This window comes from Anolis sagrei, chromosome 1 (assembly GCF_037176765.1).
Source record: "Anolis sagrei isolate rAnoSag1 chromosome 1, rAnoSag1.mat, whole genome shotgun sequence".
In the NCBI taxonomy this organism is placed as follows: Eukaryota; Metazoa; Chordata; class Lepidosauria; order Squamata; family Dactyloidae; genus Anolis; species Anolis sagrei.
In genome coordinates, this window is record NC_090021.1 from 32,302,191 (window position 1) to 32,324,858 (window position 22,668).

Consider the following 22,668-nt stretch of genomic DNA (forward strand, 5'->3'; position numbering starts at 1 on the left):
TGGGAGAGATAATCTATGATTTTGGTGCTGCGCTACTGTGACAACCCTGTTCCACATCACTTTTTATAAGTCTAACCGAAAACAGAGGAAACAAAGGAAAACACGGAAGGATCTCCATAAATAATTTATGTTCAAGTAGATTCACAAAGCAGTGATCCATAAAGTTAACATGCTATACAAAGATGGCAAAGACTGCTTCTATGATAGACGTGACCTGAACAACAAATTTTAGTTGATGCTTCATTGTATTAGACATACTAATTTTAAGCATTATAGAAGATATCTGATCCCAGGTTTTCTGTTTATCCCAGATTACGTGACAGTGCGGATTAATATAATTTAGTTCAAAGCAGAAAACCTAGGATTAGATCCTGGGATATAGGGCCTGTCTGGAAGGGCCCTTAGAATTATACTTGGGGGGGGGGACCCCTATGGACAATCTATCCACAAAGGGTGCTGTTTTCCTTTCAACATCATCTAGCTGGTCAACACCCAATTGGAAGATGGGGAATAAATTTCTATTTCCCTGCAGCTGACGAGCAATGCTGAAAAAGGACAATCTGTATCAAAGTCACTTCCACAGTGATTCATACAGATCACCCCCCGCTCACCCTGCATTAAGAATGATTTCTATTAGGATCACTGTGTGCATGTGTGTCTTTTGAGGCCAGCATCAAATGCAGCCCTCAGAGTCAAAAAGGTTACCCATCCCACTTCACATACTGGTTTATCATCTGACATTATTTAACCAGGTCACAATATGTATATCATGTTCAGGTTTAAAATAAAGTTGAACTTTTGTAGTAATTGCCTTTAACAACATTTCCTTACAATGGCTATATATTATCACATCTGTTTCACTATACTGAAAGGAATATGTTCACCTGAAGAAAATGTTGCAAGCAAGAGTCATAGACATCTTGAAACCAGGCAAAGATAGAAAAGATCCAAAAAGCTATAGACCGATCTCTTTGTTGTGCCATCTTTACAAATATCTGGAGAGAATTATTTTGAATAGAATTACAGAGAAAATAGACCCATGCATGATTCCACAGCAAGCTGGCTTCAGAAAAAGAAAAAGCTGCGCATCACAAGCATTGAACCTGACTCAGAACATAGAAGATGGTTTTGAAAGGCACCAGATTACAGGAGCTGGCTTCACAGACCTGTCAGCACTTATGACACTGTAAATCAACACCTTCTCCTGAGAAAAAACTTAATATCACAAAGGACTACCATGTCACTCGCATCATAGAAAATCTGCTACAAAACAGGAGCTTTTTTGTTCAGTTCCAGGGCCAGAGAAGCACATGGCGAAAACAGAAGAAAGGCCTGCCTCAGGGGAGCATGCTCGCTCCATCAATGTTTAACATTTACACAAATGATCAGCCACTGCCAGAAGGGACGGAGTTTCATCTATGCTGACGTCTGTGCCATTACCACCCAAACAGGGAGCTTTGAAATGGTTGAACAGAAGCTCTCAGAAGCTTTAGGTGCTCTTACTGCCTATTCCAGGGAAAACCAGCTGATTCCTAATCCATTTAAAGCACAGACATGTACTTTTCAAGCATCTTGAGCTCTGAGGATTATCTGGGAAAGAATCCCACTGAAGCAGTGCAGCACACCCAAATACCTGGGAATTACCCTGGACTGTGCCACATTATCACAAGATGTCTACGCCCTACACCACTGGAGAAATTATACTGTTTAGCCAATATTGCACCACCTGACATACACCAGAAGACTGGGTGACTTGGAAGGCACTGAACAGACTGCGCTCTGGTACCATGAGATGCAGAGCCAACCTTGAGAAATGAGGCCACAAAGCAGAATCCACAACATGTGAATGTGGAGAAGAGCAAAACACCTATTACAATGCAGTCTGAGTCCTGCCATGTGCTCAATGGAGGACCTTTTTATAGCAATACCATAGGCACCATGGCCAGCTACTGATCAAAGGACATTTAGTATAATGCCAAGTTTTGTAAATGTGTTTTTAAAATACATTCCAACTGTACCCTTGGTTCACTTTCGACACGATAAATAAATAAATAAATAGAAATAAACCTGAAGAAAAGCTGAAGAACCCTAAAGAAAGAGGGGGAAAGTTATAGTTTGTAGAAAGATATCCTATGAGTTTGAACCTGATTCTCTGCAAATATTAATCCACAGACTACTGTACTTGTAACCCAGGGACTGCTTGTACATGGATATCCTATTCATTTTTATCATCATAACAGCCCTCCAAGGAAAATCATACTGAGAAAATGACTGAGCAAAGCTGAGCTTTGTGTTTCAGGAGTAAGGACATTTAAATTCCAGTCAAATACTCTAAACACAACATCACATTAGCTCTATTATAACATGGGGACCTCTTTAATATTATAGTTCTGAAGATACACAAGGGAAATACACAAGGGAAATACACAAGTGGTTTATTCTTCAATAATTTTATTAAAGGAAATGGTCTCTCTCTCTCACTGAACAGATATTATGAAATACTACAGCATATCATACATATGTTCCAACTCCTAGCTATAAATATCAGAAGCAAAAGCTGGTTGACGCCAGCACTGCAACAAACAAACAATTCTTTTCTAAAGTTTTCTCTGTATCCTTTTTCTTTCTAGCTAGCCCAATTATAGGCTTCATCTAATAGCGTGTAGGATGTTAACAGGCAGAGGAAGGGGGAACAGATCTGAGAAAAGGCTCAGTTTACCATGATGACATACTTTGAATAGACTATAACTATAGAAATGCCTTTCCTTCTTTTATGAACTGGTCGAAGACTGAAAGAAAAGAATCATATGAAAGTACATATAAGCTACACTTTTCCCAACTGTGACATTTTCCACCCAGTTACCAGAAACCATGCAGATGACAGGAAAAATCTGCAGAAAGACAGACAGGGTGCCTTGTGTGTACAATCACACTTTCTCTATGTTAGTTCCTGAATCCCAGCTCCTACACATTATGTCAATAATGGAATGTTCCTTCCAGTTCTCTTCAACACTAGAAGAATTCAGCATATTCCCTCAAGCACTTTTGCTAACCATGGTATACAGGTTGTTCTTCAGAAACCCAAGTCTAATCATTTTATTAAAGAAAAAAGAGTGTTTTTGCCCTACATAATGACAGCTAATTTTAAAAAATATATACAAATAAAACTAGGACTAAAAAAAGAAGCCCGCTGTGTTTATTAAACTACTATTCTGTGGTCATTTCAAAATACAATGACTGTATTATGGGCCCATTCACTCTCATAGAATCATAGAATCAAAGAGTTGGAAGAGACCTCATGGGCCATCCAGTCCAACCCCCTGCCAAGAAGCAGGAATATTGCATTCAAATCACCCCTGACAGATGGCCATCCAGCCTCTGCTTAAAAGCCTCCAAAGAAGGAGCCTCCACCACACTCCGGGGCAGAGAGTTCCACTGCTGAATGGCTCTCACAGTCAGGAAGTTCTTCCTCATGTTCAGATGGAATCTCCTCTCTTGTAGTTTGAAGCCATTGTTCCGCGTCCTAGTCTCCAGGGAAGCAGAAAACAAGCTTGCTCCCTCCTCCCTGTGGCTTCCTCTCACATATTTATACATGGCTATCATATCCCCTCTCAGCCTTCTCTTCTTAAGGCTAAACATGCCCAGCTCCTTAAGCCGCTCCTCATAGGGCTTGTTCTCCAGACCTTTTATCATTTTAGTCGCTCTCCTCTGGACACATTCCAGCTCTCAATAAATGTTATTCCACAACTGCAAAACAAATAATTGAAATAAAATACCAAAAGATCCCCATCTCCTACAAAGCAATACAGTACATACTCACCTCACATCAAACACCATCCACCTGGAAATTCTAATCAGTTCCTATCTTACCAGTTTTGGTAAAACAATAATTAGTCATGAACTCCTAACTGCCAAGTAAAATCAAGGTTAGTCCTGTTAAAAAAAATATGTCTGGCTTTTGAACTTGCAGCTTAATGCTCATGTTTGTATCCTAAACTCAGTAGACTACCCTATATAGCAGGCACCTATAAGTTGTGTATAAGTTTAGAAATTTTAGTCAAAATATCAATCCAAAAAACGACAACGTAAGTATTCTACCTCAACTCTTATTTTTAAAAAGAACCATTCCCTTCTCTGAATAGAATGGCAAAAGCCAGGTGCTTAGTCCATCCTGGGAGAACCTAAAAGTAGAACAGGCTCCTTATACTGTCTTCTGGCCTTTTCAAATAGTTCAGCAGGAAAATGCCAACAGTAGTCAGGGATAGCTGGCTCCCTGAGGCAGCACTGGTGCTTTCACCTCGTGAAATGGCCTTTTCGCTTATTCATGGGACATTTCAGAATCCATTATTTTGGCCCCAAAATCTGCCCTTGATTTATACACGATGTCAATTTAGACATGAGTATGTACAGCACTTCCCTATATAGATTAAGAGGATTCTTATTAGTTACTACATTGACAAAAACCTAATCTGTGACCAGAAGATCTTGGCCAAGATCCCACTACATCTCTGGTTTCAGACTGATGCATCTGAGGAAAGTGCTCCAGCAAGCAGATGCTGTGCACAACCACTTCTAACAACTTGTTTGGTGCCTATTTGCAATTGTATGGCTCATTATCTTCCTAAGTAAAACTGCTCCAATTATTGTTGGACTAAGTTCCATCCTTCTTTCCATGTATGTTTTATTTCTTCTTCTTTCAAGTATTATCATATAGTCATCTTTGGTTTGCTATTGTCTTTTTCTGCTTCTACCAACCTGAGACAGCCTTTGTGCATAATTCACCTTTTATTTTACTGGAGCTTTAGCCACCTTTTCTGAAAAAGCTTTACCTCATTTAAAGGCATTTCACTTTCTAGATCAAAGTTTCTAAGGTTACTAATGCTATGCTCCTGTATGGTTGGTAAAATGTGATCATATTCAGCCAGTTCTACTGGACTGACAGGAATCTGGCATAGGAGGCTAAAGGACAGAGAGGAACATGGTGATCACAGTATAATGATGAAAATCAATCATATGATTTGTTTTCCAGATGAACTATTTCTCTGAATACCAAAAAAGTGTGTTTGTGACATCTAATGTATAAAGCAATTATGTGATGCTCAGTCATACAAAGACAATACCCCAGCAGTAGTGGAATTATTCCCCATTATAAAATGACCACTGTCCTCTCATTCACTTTGTTTTCATTTTTTTAATGCAAACATTCACAAAAACATCACTGCAAAACGTTTTTTTTTTCCTTTTTAAGAAAATGCAAACTATACAAGTAACGATCCTAAAAATACTTTTATAAAAAATAAATACAAGTTTGTGCTACAGAAAAATTCTGTAAAGGGAAAATTGTCAATACAAGCCATTGAAGGGGTGGTAAAGGTAAAGCAAAGATGCAGCTAAAAAATGAAAGGTAGAACAGTTAGGAGTAGCAGAATCAACTCTTTTGCTGGCTGTGTGATTTAACACTACTCTACAGATGGCAGAACAATAGCACTAAGCCAATTTAGGACTGGAGCAATTTCACTGCAACTCTGTCTGAAGCTTAAGGAGAAATATCTAACCATAAGTAAACTGCTGGGAAAAAAGAAACAACAATTGATTCGGGAACAGTTTGTCTTTTTGGTTGCTTTGGATGCAGTATTGTAAAAAGCACCTTGAATTATGAAATGCAACACATTCCACTTTGTTCATTAGATATTATACATAAGAACCCACATATAATTTATTAATTTATCATTTACACTAAATCAAATGGAGTCTTGAATGTCCCTCAAGTTACAGAGTTCTTCTAATTGTCTTTGAACATTACAGGACTATAGTTATATTTAACTCAGCCCAGTCTGACACTGTTTTCTAGAATTTGCGAACATTAATAAAACAAATAGGTTTCAACATTATTTGCAAAGGCCTTCAACACTGTGAATCGTAATATTTTCTGGATCATCCTCTTGGAAATTGGATGTCCTGATAAATTTGTGAACATTCCACAGCTCCTCCATGATGACATGACTGCAGCAGTCTTGGAGAGCAACGGCTCCCAAAGTGATCGGGTGTCAATGGTCCCAAACTTATTTTTTATTTTCATCACTATGATTCTACACCTTGTTGATGGGAAGCTTTCCAATGGTGTGGAAATCATATATCCAACAGATGGCAAGCTCTTTAACCTTAGTAGGCTGAAAGCCAAAAGTAAGGTAACAACTTACAAGTATGGTGCTTTATACAACTCCAATATGCAGATGATAATATAGTCTGTGCTCGTTCAGAGGAAAACCTATAAGCCACTTTAAACATGTTTGCAGAAACATATGAAAAAACTTGGCTTTTTACTTAACATCGAAAATTCCAAAGTGCTCTTCCAGCAGGCACAAACTAATTTCTTTGCAATTCCAGCAATACCGCTTAATGGTGTAATGCTAGAAAATGTCAACCATTTCCACTACCTAAGCAGCCACTTCTCCACAAAAGTTGACATCAATGCTGAAATACAACATCATCTGAGCTCTGTGAGTGCAGCATTTCTTTGAATGTAGCAGAGAGTGTTTGGGACATTCGTAAAGATACCAAAATGCTTATTTATAAAATGATTGTCCTTCCAACTGTACTTTATGCCTATGAAACATGACCCATCTACAAATGTTACTCTCAGCTTCTGGAAAAATTCCATCAGCTTTGCCTTTGAAAAATCCTGCAAATCTCTTGGGAAGAGAGATGAACAAACGTCATCCTTTACTGGACTGACCATGTTGTCTGAATGTCCATTCACCATCTCCCAAAACAGTTAATTTGTTTTCAACTTAAGAACAGAAAACAGAATGTCAGTGAACAACCAAAGAGATTTTAAATTAAACAGTGTGGAAAAAACATATTGAGTAGTTTTGCTGCCTCTCATAATGCTACTTTCAGTCGTCTACTGAATCAGCACAGCAGAAAATTCAGGGCAGATAAAAGTAAGCACTTCACTATACAGTGCAGATAACTATAGAAATCACCATCACAATTCATAGAAATGGATGCCAAAGTGGACATCTTTAAATGAGAGAACATAAATTCATGGAGGTTAGAACCACCCATGGTTTCTAGCCAGGACAGCTACATAGTGTGTCCACCATCAAAGATGTCATGTCTCTATATATCAGCTGCAGAAGAATGTGAGAAGGAGCACTTTTTGGTGAGTACCTCACAAGCAACTGGTTGGCCATGATGTGAAAGCATGCTGATAAAAGACTACACCAGGATGTGGGCTGAGTAACACTTCAAATTCTATTGAAATGCAGCCCACAGTCCTTCTAGCTGACATCAACAGTGAGGGATAGTGGGAGTTGCAATTCAACAAGGAACACACAATTCAGCATGACTTTCCCTACAATTACTAACCTATCAACCAGCATTTTGAGCCCGCCAAACATGCTTAGGCCTTACAGAATTACTGGAAAGGGAAATACCCTTCTAGAGTAATTACTGAGTTTTGATGAAGATTTTTTTGAATCTTCAGAATTCCTCTATTGCAGGAATATTTTCCTAAAGTTACATTGTCACACAGAGCACTTAGTATACATGATTTATGATGCTTCAAAAGTAATATTTTAACATAAGCAATTACTTTACTGCATTGAAATTAATCCGAAAAGCAAGTTTAGAAGAAGCCCCAGAAAAAAATCTCTTTATACAGAAAATCTATCTTAGTCTATCCCAACTGCCACTGCCCTGGCCTTGGAGGGAGAGAAAAGCAGGATATAAATGCTCTATTAATAAATAAACATTGCCACTTTCACACAAAGTATATCATTCAGTTACAGAATTATAACATTATTAATTTTAACACACATATAACCACAAGGATCTTCCTAGTAAAGCGTAAGAAACACTGATGTTTGTCAACTGAAATGTCTCCCACCTCATATTTTTTCCCTGAAGCTATTTCTTTGCATATGTATATGCCTTCAAGTAACATATAAAAGCCTGTCAAATCCGCGAATGTCATTGTTTTAATGGCAAAGAAAATACAGAAATGGTTTTGCCCGTTCTTCTTATGAAATTTAGCCCACTTGGTATTTGTTGATATTCTGCCATCCAAGTCTTAACTAGAGTTGACCCCTTGCTTAGTTATCTTAAAGTAAATTAAAGGTTTCCCCTAACATGAAGTCTAGTTGTGCCTGACAGTGGGGTGGTGCTCATCTCCATTTCTAAGCCAAAGAGCCGGCATTTTCTGTAGACGCCTCCAAGGCCATGTGGACGGCAAAACTGTATGGAGTGCCGTTACCTTCCCGCCAGAGAGGTACCTATTGATCTACTCACATTTGCATGTTTTTGAACTGCTAGGTTGACAGAAGCTGGGGCTAACAGTGGAGGCTCACCCTGCTCCTTGGATTTGAACTGCGAAACTTTTGGATAGCAAGTTCAGCAGCGCAGCGATTTCCCCTCTGCGCCACCACCTGCCCAAATTCTCTTTTTTACCCCTTTGTCCTTCTCAACCTAGCTACAGCATCAGAAATACCCATAGTATAGCCATACCCATAGCCTGTGGCAATAAAAGGGAGATTCACCCAAAAAGCATTTGCTGACATTGCTTGTCCCTGACATTGTTGTCTCTTATATTTGGTTTAAAAATATGAAAACAAAGAAAAAATGAATAATCTGATATCTAACAGAATAATTATATTGGCAATACACATAAGAATGTCTTTTCTCCATTAGTAGAAAATATCCAATAATGAAACAAATATTAACTGGCAAGTAGTCATTCTCTACTACATTTCCAGTAATAATGGAACCAACTAACGATTGTATCATACACCCCCCATCAGTTGGAAATCATTTTGTCACTGACAGAAAATACTGATTTTTTCATTACAGCCTCAACCTGTTTTAACACACAGCTGTGAATATTGCCACCTGAGGAACTGAAGTCAAATGCTTCATAAATTGTTAGCACATAACATAGCTGCAAAGCACATGATATAATTGTAAAGTAGAAAAGTCCATTTACATATTAAGGCCTCTTTTTAAAATTACAGAAAGTATGGAGCCTTTCATTTAGGAAAAGGTAACGGGTTTCCCCTCGTGTCCGACTCTGGGGATTGGTGCTCATCTCCAAGGTCATGTGGCCGGCATGACTGCATGGAGCACCACTACCTTCCCACCGGAGTGGTACCTATTGATCTACCCACATTTGCATGTTTTCGAACTGTTAGGTTGACAGAAGCTGGAGCTAACCGCATTGAGTCGCCTGACTGGGCTGAAAAATGCGGTATAGAAGTAAACCAAGCAAATAAATAAATAACAGCGAGAGCTCACGCAGCTCCCCAGATTCGAATTTGCAACCTTTCGATCAACAAGTTCAGCTGCTCAGCAGTTCAACCCACTGTGCCACCAGGGGCTTCTCATTTAGGAAAAAGGGGATGGGATTTCTAGACCATACAACCTTAATTTAATAAACCCTCTTTACATTAAGGAGAATGTTAATTCTTTTCAGCAGAAATTTACCTATTACAATTATGTATTTTAGGCAATATCAATATCCAAGGCAATGACTACTGTAAGAAGAATGCTGCCATATACCTTTCTTTGGAAAAAGCTCTATACAAAAATTGCACTGATGATACCTGTTGTAACTTCTTATACTCATGTTTTTGTGCAGATTGTACGACTGCGTTGGCATTATTTTTTCTGACTTAATTCTGTTATTAAGATAAATTGTTCTCTATGTTCTCTAATGAATTTCTAGCAGTAAAACATTCAAGATTGACACAGTGCTATGTCCATATCTGTCACAATTTCAAAGGACACAGTAAATACAAATTGTCACAAGAAGACCTTTCAAGCAATAGATGAGGAAAATGCATTAGCCAGCAGTGAGAAGAAATGGATTCTAAATAGCAACAATCTCTCATCACTCATCAGTGGTAGCTTTAAATATCTTTCCAAGATACTACTCCAAAAGCAGGTTTAGGTCCTTTAAATTTCAGACTAAAACCTAAATCAGAATCACCCAACAATAATATGAGAGCCACAAGCTGCCACTCTAAGTCATTATAAGCAGGTAGCTTGAGTTTTAGTGCTTTTGATAAATACATTAATTCTCATGTATGTATAAAAAAGTATATTCAGCTCTACTGTTTTGTTGATATGCTTCAAATGTCTAAAAGTGCAAGAGTTCTTATTTTCTTACTGGAATAACTTTCCTTTGTTATCTACACACATATCCAATATAAGACCCAAACTATTAATACGGTGTAAGCACCTTTTAAATTACAATTTGAAAACATACATGGTTTGAATAATCCAGACTGCAACAATGACAGCACCTCTGAAAGATTGCAATACTTGAGAAGTCAAATAGACTGTGGGTGTTCTGTCATGCTAGGGGCACCTGTGAGCCACTCTCAAGCTGTTTGACTTTTGTTGATGTTACTCATGAGGAACAGACGGCAGAAGCAAAACTGAAATCACATTGCAATTTAAATTTTACATCCGCTTAAGAGACCATACACAGCTTGCAATAAGAACATCCTACAGGCAAGACAAAAACTAGAGTGATTTCATATTCAAGAGCCATCAAAATTTCTTCTTAAAAGAATCCAGTTAAATATGTTCATTTCAGAGAGCACATGAAAATGTACCAAATGTGATTTTAAAGAGTAACTACTCTTGAAATGTACTTCACCAAGAAACATGACATTCTGTCTAGAATTTAGGCCTATACTGATAACTGGATTAAATGTATATTGGTGAGGAAATAAACTTAACCAGAATAAATAGCAGATTCCATTGTAAATATTCTGAGAACGGGTTTTTCCTATGACTTTTCCTATCACTGAATCTGATTTTTTTTTTGGGAGGGAGGGGGGAATTGAGAATTTAAAAGCTTTTCTCTCGCGAACCAGCACAGCTACCTTTTTCACATGCCTCAGAAAATACCATAAAATACCAGAAGAGGGGACTTGTATTTTCAGTCACTAAGTAAAACTACACAATCTGTCTTCTACTACTTTCAAACTACTGCACAATTAAAAATAAATCCCTTTCTATCACTGTCATGTTCCTTTTTTACTTCTGCTTCCCTGTGTCCACAATGTCAAGAGACAGCCTAACCTTTGTGTTAAATCTCCCCACAACACCATTATTTTTGTATCATCTGGCCAGATAAGGAGTTTGGAAAGTGAGATCTTATACATTCTCCTGTGACAATTTGGTTGATCTTAATTCTATTTTAATATTTATATCATGTAGGTTTTTCATTGTATTGTTTTTAGGATTGTGAGCAGCTTTGGGCCTTAATCAAGAATATCCTTAGAGAGAGAAAAAGTGGGGTATAAATAAACATAAAAAGAAGGAGGAGGAGGAGGGGAGGGTAACAACAACAACGGCATTCCACAACTATGGATTTGGGACTATATATATATATTCCAGCTGGGTTCTCCTTGCCGTATGATTTTATTTGCATAAGATCCGCCTAGTCAAAGCCATGGTATTCCCTGGAGTCACCTACGGATGTGAGAGCTGGACCTTAGGGAAGGCTGAGCGAAGGAAGATCGATGCTTTTGAGCTGTGGTGTTGGAGGAAAGTTCTGAGAGTGCCTTGGACTGCGAGAAGATCCAACCAGTCCATCCTCCAGGAAATAAAGCCCGACTGCTCACTGGAGGGAAAGATACTAGAGACAAAGCTGAAGTACTTTGGCCACATCATGAGGAGACAGGAAAGCCTAGAGAAGACAATTATGCTGGGGAAAGTGGAAGGCAAAAGGAAGAGGGGCCGACCAAGGGCAAGATGGATGGATGGCATCCTTGAAGTGACTGGACTGACCTTGAGGGAGCTGGGGGTGGTAACGGCCGACAGGGAGCTCTGGCGTAGGCTGGTCCATGAGGTCACGAAGAGTCGGAGACGACTGAACGAATGAACAACAACAACATTCAATAGATGAACATAAAGATTAGCAAGAAACATAATTTAATACTGGCATATTAACCTATATAGACAAAATTACTATTCCTCTTTTCAAATTGTGAACATATAAAAGTTTGATGGGTGCAACACACTGCATTACCCTCCTGATTCCTGCAAAAAAAGTCAATATGGAAGGCAATAGCAGTCATTCAAATTTACAGGTTGGAAGTTCAATTGTCTAACAAACGTTACTTATTAAGAAGGGGGATCATGAAAAATCTAATAAAAGACCAATGTCTACCATCAAACCAGTGAATATTTTAAAAATGTATGACCAAGAGATATAAATCTGAACAAACCATTTCATGAAGTCTAACATGGTATTTTGATTTGCAAATTGATGAAATGTGGGATAGATAGAAATAAGGTCATATGGAGCTATAACCGATTACGAAAACAATGCTTAAAGAGTTGCTATCACTGGCTGCCCTTCAAACTGGAGGGAAATCTACAGCAGAGTGCCAAAGGGTTCTGTCTTGAGCACAAGAGTAATATTTTTATTAATGATTGAATAGAGAGACTCATCAAATTTGTGGATAATACAAAACTGGGAGAAGTAGCTAACACGTAAGAAAACAGAAACAGAATTCAAAAAGACATTGATAAACCAGAAAATTAAGATGAAAATAAAAAAATGAAATTAAGCAAAGACAAATGCAAAATTCTACATTTACATTATAAAACCAAATATAGAGGTATAGAATGGGAGATTCATGTCTTAGCAGTAATACATGTAAAAAGAACTTTGATATTACTGTTAATCAAAAGTTGAATATAATCTAGCAAAATTCCTTTGTAGCGGATTTTAAAAGTCTGCAAGATGAGCGGGGGACATCCGGCAGAAGTTTTTTTTAATGCTCTCTGAGATGCACTGGATCTCATATATGCTCATACAGAGATCTACATGTACACACAAGCAGATTTCTTATTCACCCAACTGTAAATTCAAGCTCTGTTTAATATTATAGAGGCCAGAACAAAGGAATCATTCCTGAGAGTTCTAATTGTAATTGTTTTCCAACTGTGCTTCCATTGAGGCACCTGGGTGTCCACGGCTCCATGTTTTGACAGCCCGATCAATTGTTTCGAGTTTTTAAAATGTGCACATGTGCTGGAGCAGTCCACACCAGGGAACTGGAAGGAAGCCACGTGACAGGAACTTTTTTGGGCCAGAATTGGGTTTTAAGTGAACCTTTTAAGGACATGCATTTCCAGCTGTTAACCCAATTCCATGCACACTTTCCTGAAATGTCATTTAGCCACTCACACACACCCCTTTTAATTCTGGCTTCTTTCGGGTTTTTAGGCATGTATAGAAGGGCCCCTCGGTAAGGGACTCAATAGTATAAAAAGCCCCTTCTAATTCTATGATTCTATTTGATTATATACATGGTCTTTACATTATGCCCTTAAATAAGTCTCTTTTTTGACACAGAACAAGGGAAGTCAGCTCCCAACTCGGAGAAAAATGTTGTGAAGCCTTCAATCCAAAAAGAGCTTATATAATAATCATCATCATCTTTATTTTTAACCCGCCCTCTCTCCCCAAAGGGACTCAGGGCGGCTTCCAAAAACAAAAAAGCAAACATTCAATGTCATGTAATATCTTCTCGATATAGGTTATATCTTCTCGATATAGGTCAATTCAGCCCAATCCACACTACTTGGGTACGAGAGATACAAGAAAGGTGGTAAAGAGAAGGTGACCTATCCTTCTACTTCCATCTTCCTGTGCAAGGAGGTTGAAGCTCAAACAATCAGTGTAAAAGATCATTACACTAGCATAATGCTATAGTAGGATCCCAGCTACTGTTTAAAATCGAGTAAATGTTGACTTTCACAGGAAGACATATAGTTATTCATACATTGGAATCTTGTTGGCACACTAGGCTAACAGCATTTTGGCTAGGGTCATTCAGCAGGAAAAAAATGCCACCTCGTTTCTCCCATTCCTAACGCTTTACATGGTTGCTGTGCCCACAAGCTTTTTCTTTTTGCTGCTACTATTTATGCCCACACAGTATATCAGCAGAATCGTAACAATATTTATCCATGAATGTTAGGAATCATAACTAAAAGGCATTTATCATATTTTATACATACACACATTTAAGAATCAGTTCTCAGTATTTCACCACAGTGCAACAATCACCAAAAACAACTAGGATAGAGCAATTGCAAGAAGCAGGTACAAAATCTTGAATGCTAACATTCATCCTGAGTTTTAAAAATGGCTTTAGAAACCTCTCTGATTATTCATATTTCTGTAATCTGTTTCACTAACAAAATAATGTTGCATACATTTATCTTTTTACATATCTCTGGTGGTTTGATAATTCATTATTTTGAATAGATTTTGTTAGCTGCCCTAAAATGTTTTAATATTATTTTAAATAATGTAAAAATGTTCATGTTCTTGGAGTCTTTGGTTGTGTTATTCTATTAAATAAACATAACTACAAAGGAGCACACAAAATATCTACTCCTATCCGTATTTTAAAATACATAATTCTGGTGAACTACAAACATGCATATTTTGTGGGATTTTGACTGCTCCCAATAAAGCCTTTGCCCAACTCTGCGGTTTATTTATTTATTTATTTATATCTACATATATATTTCATTATAAGAGTAAATATAGTTCTTACCTGTATATTCTGCCCACCAGCCCCAGGACGCCACCATAGCTAAAAGCCATTTAAATAATACTCCTTCAATATACCAGAATCGTTTACTATCCAACAATCGGAGAGGTTGCAGTACTATTAAATATAGGACGTAGGATGGAATAGCGACAAGGTTATTAGCAACCATAAAGCCAAATCTTAAGAGTGCCTTCAGAAATATATAGCCCGCCCTTTGGGCCTGTTCTAAAGTCACAGCCATTCTCTTCACACAGGAGTCGATAGTCTTTTCCTACAGGATAAGAAGGAGAAAAATTACTCAATACAAAGACCACAATTTTCTGATGACCAATAGGCAACAAGGCTTTACTAAAATCAAATGGTTGTGTACTTTGCAAATGTTAAGTGGCCTTAGCATAGATTCCCTTGCTTCTAAATGCCAGAGTTGCACACATATCTTACATGGAATCTTATCTGTCTTTTCCCTCCTGATATGAGGGATTAATTTGGGCATGTCTATCTAGACAAGTTACACAGAATACATAATGACAGTTTTCCTTTTTAGAAAAAAAAATGACAAAAAATCACCACAGGCTGTAGAGAATCACTTGCATTAATTACAAGCATATGTTTATGCGGGCTAGAGACAAATCTCAGAAAACCCTTATCTATGATTTAAGCACAAAAAGAATCACAGCACATTGAGTAAGTCATCATTGTCTTAAAAGGTCATAGCAAAGAGAAGGTACCTTCTGCATGATTAAAAACACTAAAGAGTATTTGAGGAACAGAATTCCCCTCACTTTTACCCACAAATAAATAACACTATGTGACATTATTCCTGGTTTGGTTCTATCATAAAAACATGGAAAAGGTTTATTAAACTGCAAAAACTTTGGGTTGCTGTGAGTTTTCCGGGTTGTATAGCCATGTTCCAGAAACATTCTCTCCTGACGTTTCACCCACATCTATGGCAGGCATCCTCAGAGGTTGTGAGGTCTGTTGGGAAGTAGGCAAGTGAGGTTTATATATCTGTGGAATGTCCAGGGTGGGAGAAAGAACCCAGTGATTCCGGCCATTTAAGCCTTTGACAACACACTGCAAAAACTTTGTTTTTGAGGGACATCCTTCAGAACATTTTGCTATAGCTTTTCAATGCATATTTCACTGAGTGTCAACCAACTGAGTTTCTGGATTATAACAACTACTTTCAAAGTAAGTATCACACAAACAGGAATAACATTTCCAACCCCCGAACAGAACGTTTTTCAAATTTTGTTGCTTAGTATAATTTAAGCATGATTTACTCGTAAAAGTAGGGAAATATTTAACTACTCTGTAGTTAGCAAGAATGAGTGACTGAGGGGGGAAAGCAGTTCTACATTGGCTATTTTTCTTAGCAACAGCAAGTGATAAATCTAAAAAAAATAACACAATAAGATAAACTGGCTTTCTAACAATTTACATGAGGGAAAAAGTGGAATAAAATATATTAGATGACCTCTAGTAGGAAGAACAGGGATAAATGAAGAGAGAGAAATAAAGGCAGTAAAGAAATTCTGATGGGAAATGTTAAGCAAAGAAGAAGCATCTAAAGAAGACACAAATCTACAGAAACATTCATCCACAGAAGACGTTCCACTGAACACAGTGGGAAAAGGCTGGATTAGTAATGAAGTCTGACTCCAATCTAACTCCTTTGGCTCAATGCTATGGAATCCCACAATTTGTAATTTGGGGAGGCTCCAGCACTCTTTGGCAGAGAAGGCTTGTAAAACTACAACTCCCATGATTCCATGGCATTGAGCCATGGCAGTTAAATTGGAGTCAAGCTGTATTAATTCTGTGTTACAGACCAGGGGTTCTTAACCTTTCTTGTTTCACGTACGCTTTGACAGCCATATACTGGCAAACCATATACCCCTTGGGTTGTTGTAGGGTTTTTGGAATGTATGGCCATGTTCCAGAAACATTCTCTCCTGACATTTCACCTGTATTATGGCAGCTCCCTGAGGAGAAGAGAAAGACCAGCGACATCCTCTACAACCCGAAAAACCTACAACTGAGCCATGAAGGCCTTAGACAATACATATACCCTTTTTCAGAACAGAGTAACAGATAGTTTTATGACACTTAACATGGGTGTGCCTTTAAATTAAATTTTAGTTTGAACACTTATGATCATGTTATTTAACATCCATTCTAACAGTTAATGTAATTTCAAAGTATGGATGAATGCAAATCATTTTTCGAAATATGCAACAATTGTGATGTGACTGTACTTTACTGCACAATTCATAAGTGAAGGAAATACTAGATTTCAGTTAGAGGTCAGAGGAAAATATAGTAAATTGATTTTCCCTTCAATTCAAGCTCACAGAACCTCTTCGGGCATGGGCAAACTTCGGCCCTCCAGATGTTTTGGGCTTTAAGTCCCACAATTCCTAACAGTCACGTAAAACTACATCTCCCAGGGTTCAATAGCATTGAGCCATGGTGTTTTAAAGCAGTGTCACACTGGATCCATTCCCCAGTGTAGATGCACCCATGGTGGCTCCCGCTCAGCCAGCAGGCCTTGCCTAAATCATTCATTCACCTTCTGCTCCGCAGAGGGAAGGAAGCAAGGGGGCCGAAGAAGGAACTGGGCCCGGCGGAGGCGTGTGCCTTGCTTGGTGGCTGCTGGCGAAGGCGGCGGCGGCAGCAGCAGCAGCAGCTCTGACGGGAAGACGGCGGTCTCATGGACACGAGGTGGCTGGCCCGGCCCCAGTCGTTGTGGGCTGGGAAGACTTGGCGCCGGCGGCTCCCTATTCCCTTCGCAGCCGCTCCCTGAGGAGGGGAGAAAGACCAGCGACAGGGAGTCAGCCCCAAGGCAGGCAGGCAGGCGAGCAAGAGAAGCAGCAACAGCAATAGCAGCAGCAGCACGCCACAGAGAGGATTTTCCCTGGCTAAATCTATCCCCGCCTCCAGAGGCGGCTTTCGGGGCCTACCCTTCCCTCTTGGCCCTGGGAGAAGGAGGGGACTTTCACAGCTAACCCCAACTTCTCTATTCACACCTACACACAAGGCAGGCAGAGGACTGTGTGCTTTGGGTGGTTCTACGCTGCAGAATGCATGGAGGTTGATTCCACTTTAACTGATGCCACTCAAGGCTATGGGGGTTGTAGTTTGGTGAGGCACCAGCACCCTGGCTAAGAAGTGCTTATAAAACTATAACTCCCACAATTCTATAGCACTGAGCCATGGCAGTTAGAGTGGTGTCAAACTGCACTTATTCTGCACCCTGGGAGACAGACCTTTGCTTTTGATGGTTCCACCTACACAAACTTAGTCCATGCACAAAAATATTTAAAATACAGTGTATAAAATTACATGCAGGGAATGAGTATAAAGCATGCATGAAACACAAAAGAGTTTCTATGTTTACTTCCATCTCGGACATACCTTAATATATAGATCACACATGGACAAACTTTGGCCCCTCAGGTGTTTTGGACTTCAACACCCACAATTGTGGGAGTTGAAGTCCAAAACACCTGGATGGCCAAAGTTTGCCCATGCCAGATATAGATGTAAGTATTCCAAAAATCCAAAACTCTTTAAGCATTTTGGATAACAGATACTCAATCTAGAATCATAGAGTTGGAAGAGATCTCGTGAGCCATCCAGTCCAGCCCCCTGCCAAGAAGCAGGAAAATCACATTCAAAGCACCACCAACAGATGGCTATCCAGCCTCTGTTTAAAAGCCTCCAAAGAAGGAGCCTGTTCCATAACTCCATGGATGTGCTACACCGTGAAAAGATGGGATTCTCAGGACTAAGAATGCAATTTGACAGCACATTAACAGCCATGACTCAATGTTATGAGATCATGGGAACTGTAGTTTGGTTGAAGATCCAGCACTCTGGCGTAGAAGGCTAAAAACCTTGTGACACCACAACTCCTAGGATTCAATAGCATTGAGGCATGACAGTTCAAGCGTCGACAAGCTGCATTCATTCTATGGGGTAGTTAGTAGCACCCTAGGACCAAAGATCTAATGACTCCAAAACCCATTTTTCTCCCATGAGAAGAGAGAATCCTAAACACCTCCGAGGTCACCTCAAGAACAGAGAACCCCTGAAGGGTACTGAAAAAGGGACATCTATTCAAAGACAAAAAAATCTCTGTGTCCTTTCAGACCTATAACGGGAGCATTCACTTGAACAGAACATAAAATGAAAAATGAAGATCTCAGGCCAATAAATCAGATTACCACCCCACAACCAGAGTGGGGGGAAATGGCATATATCCTCTTTATCCTTCCATCTTCCAATTCAGAGCTTCTCTCTCAAGGGCACCAGCAGGGGGGTCACTGCAGCCCCAAAACAGGGAGCTCTCAAAAGGAGCCCCATAAGGTTGCCAAGACACTTACGGGGGGGGGGGGGGGGAGGTGACAATCTCTCCACACCCCAAACTCAATCCAGGATGAAAACCATTGCGCCTCTATGTTTCCCAAGGACACTTATAGGCAGCGGGGTGACTATCTCACATCCATGAGTTCCCAACTCAATCCAGAATCGAAACCATGATGCCTAGACAGTTCCTAAAGTCACTTGGAGGGTGATTATTATCTTCCCACATCTCAAACTCAATCCAAAACGGAAACCATACTGTTCCCAAGGATACACTTAAGGGAGGACGACTGTGTTCCCACATCCCAACTGAATCTAGTAATAAAACACCATGTCTATCTAGTTCCTAAGGACATGTATTGGGGGTGGGGGACACTATCCCCCCACATCCAAAACTCAATCCAGAATGGAAAACAATATGTCTAAATGGCTACCAAGTACACTTTATAGAACCAGAGAGTTGGAAGAAACATCATGGGCCATCTAGTCTAACCCCCTGCCATGAAGCAGGCAAATTACATTCAAAGCACCCCCCAACAGATCCATGCAGCCTCTGCTTCAAAGCTTCCAAAGAAGGAGCCTCCACCACACCCCGGGGCAGAGAGTTCCACTGCTGAACAGCTCTCACTGTCAGGAAGTTCTTCCTAATGTTCAGGTGGAATCTCCTTTCCTGTAGTTTGAAGCCATTGTCCCGCATCCTAATCTCCAGGGCAGCAGAAAACAAGCTTGCTCCCTCTTCCCTTATGGAGGCGACTCTCTCCCCATATCTATGAATCCCAACTCAACCCAGAACGAAAACCATGGTGCCTATAAGGTTCCTAAGGACACTTATTGAGGGTGGTGGTGACTATCTCCCCACATCCTGAATGAAAACCTATAAGCTTCCTGGGGACATTTATTGTGGGGGGGGGGGGGTAACTATCTCCCCACATCCAGAATGAAAACCTGTAAGGTTCCTAGGGACACTTATGGGGAGTGACTATCTCCACACATCCAGATGGAAACCTGTAAGGCTCCTAGGGACACTTATGGGGAGTGACTACCACCACACATCCAGAATGAAAACCTGTAAGGTTCCTAGGGACACTTATGGGGAGTGACCACACATCCAGATAAAAACCTGTAAGGTTCCTAGGGACACTTATGGGGAGTGACTATCTCCACACATCCAGATGAAAATCTGTAAGGTTCCTAGGGACACTTGGGGGGGGGGGGGGGTGACTATCACCACACATCCAGAATGAAAACCTGTAAGGTTTCTAGGGACACTTGGGGGGGGGGGTGACTATCTCCACACATCCAGAATGAAAACCTGTAAGGTTCCTAGGGACACTTATGGGTGGGTGACTATCTCCACACATCCAGAATGAAAACTTGTAAGTTTCCTAGGGACACTTATGGGGGGGGGGGTGACTATCTCCATAGTTCCAGATGAAAACCTGTAAGGTTCCTAGGGACACTTATGGGGGGTGACTATCTCCATAGATCCAGATGAAACCTGTAAGGTTCCTAGGGACACTTATGGGGGGTGACTATCTCCACACATCCAGAATGAAAACCTGTAAGGTTCCTAAGGACACTTATGGGTGGGTGGCTATCTCCACACATCCAGATGAAAACCTGTAAGGTTCCTAGGGACACTTATGGGGGTTGACTATCTCCACACATCCAGATGAACACCATCATGTTTTTAATGTTCCTAGGGACACTTATAGGGGTCACTCACTGTTTTCCCACATCCAGAATGAAAATAATGGTTCCTATAAGGCTCCTAGGGACACATATGGGGGAAAGCTGACAATCTCCCCATGTCCAAAATGAAAAACTATAGGATTCCTAATGGGACATTTATGGGAGGTGACTATTTCCCCATATCCATGGTGCCTATAAGCTTCCTAGTAACATGTGTGTGTGTGTGTGTGTGTGTGGAGGGGGGGTGTTAATTATCTCCCCACATCCAGAACAAAAACCTATAAGGTTCCTAAGGATACTTATGGGTGGGTGACTATCACCACACATCCAGATGAAAACCTGTAAGGTTCCTAGGGACACTTATGAGGGGTTGACTATCTCCACACATCCTGATGAAAACCATAGTGCTTTTAATGTTCCTAGGGACACTTATAGGGGTCACTGACTGTTTTCCCAAATCCAGAATGAAAATAATGGCGCCTATAAGGCTCCTAGGGACACATATGGGGGAAAGCTGAAAAATCTCCCCACGTCCAAAATGAAAAACTATAGGATTCCTAATGGGACACTTATGGGAGGTGACTATTTCCCCATATCCATGGTGCCTATAAGCTTCCTAGTAACACTTATGTATGTGTGTGTGTGTGGGGGGGGGGGGGTGTTAATTATCTCCCCACATCCAGAACGAAAACCTATAAGGTTCCTAAGGACACTTATGGGTTGGGTGACCATCTCTGCACCTCCCAACTCAAACCAGAATGGAAACCATGACACCTACACAATTCCTGGAGACATTGATGAGTCGAGGTGATCCATCACCCCATATCTATGAGACCAATTCAATCCTAAGGAAGGTCACTTTTGGGGTCGGCGACTAGGAAACCATGAGGGTGCCTATCTATAGGGTTTCCAAGGCCAATGGGGAGAGAAGGAGTCGACTATCTCTTTCTCCAAACAGAGAGCCAGAGAATAAAAACACAGAGCGGGAAAAAGAAAAGGACCCTTTCCCCCCAAAATTGTGCCTTCTCCATCTTCCTCAAAGGAGAGGCCAAGGAGAAAGGGGTCTGGAGGGAAGGGGGACCCTCTCAAGGGCGTCCTTCCTGCCTTCCTTCCCTCCCTCCTCCATCTCTTCCTTCCCTCCCATCCCCTCCATCTCTCTCTCCTTTCCCTCCATACCTCGGCCCGGCCGGCGTCCTCCCCGAGGCCGGTGCTAAGGAGCTGGCGGCGGGATTCATGGCGGAGGCGAGGACCGTGGCTTACTCCGGGCCCGGGAGGAATCAAGGAGGACGCCTTGTCTTCTCCTCCTCTTCGTCGAGAAGCGGGTCTCTCTCACTGCAGCAAGCGCCGCTCCCTCCGGCCCGAGGAGACCAGCTAGACACGGAGGAGGAGGAGGCTAGAGGAGAAGGAGGAGGCAGGCAGAGGAGGGCTTCGTCCGTCACACGCCGCCGCCGCCGCCGCCGCCGCCGCCCGCGGAGTCAGCCAAGCCCCCGGCGGGCAGGGCCTCCGCCTCCTCCGCCTCCTCCGCCTCCTCCGCCTCCGCCTCCTCCTTCAGCAGCGCCAGGCCGCCTCCCTCTCTCCCCGCCGGAAGGGGCAGTCTGAGCAGGGAGGCAGCCTCTTCCCTTGGGAAAGGGGGCATCAGTCTCTTCAGCAGGCCTAAGCCAACTTGGGCCCTCCTTCCCTCCCTCCAAGGCTTGGGGCCTCAACTCCCACCATTCCTAACGGCCTCAGGCCCCTTCCTTTTCCCCCTCAGCCGCTTAAGCGGAAGGGACCTGAGACCGTTAGGAATGGTGGGAGTTGAGGCCCCAAGCCTTGGAGGGAGGGAAGGAGGGCCCAAGTTGGCCTAGGCCTCATCTTGAGGGAATATCTCCTCCCCTAAATAAAGTGAACAGCCCCATTCCCTCAGAAAAGGGAGCCTTATTATCTTGAGGGAATATCTCTCTTCCTCCCTAAGTAAAGTTAAGGGTCCCATTCCCTCAGAAAAGGGAGCATTGTTATCTTGAGGGAATATATTCCCCTCCTA

The 22,668-nt window shown here is 41.0% G+C and overlaps 1 protein-coding gene across 2 annotated transcripts in view; it reads right to left on the bottom strand.

The window, feature by feature from the left end:
- Positions 1-22,159, bottom strand: part of LPGAT1 (lysophosphatidylglycerol acyltransferase 1) — a 78,227-nt gene extending 56,068 nt beyond the window's left edge. The window contains exons 1-3 of one of the 2 annotated variants that reach the window (XM_060754317.2): positions 21,825-22,158; positions 17,161-17,390; positions 14,589-14,856 (exon numbers count right to left, since the gene is read on the bottom strand). In XM_060754317.2, coding sequence (XP_060610300.1) covers positions 14,589-14,826 — 238 coding nt within the window. In that variant the 5' untranslated portion in view covers positions 14,827-14,856; positions 17,161-17,390; positions 21,825-22,158. Of the gene's footprint in view, positions 1-14,588; positions 14,857-17,160; positions 17,391-21,824 lie in introns of both variants that reach the window. The other variant, XM_060754318.2, reaches the window with a different exon arrangement.
- Between the last annotated feature and the right edge of the window lie 509 nt (positions 22,160-22,668).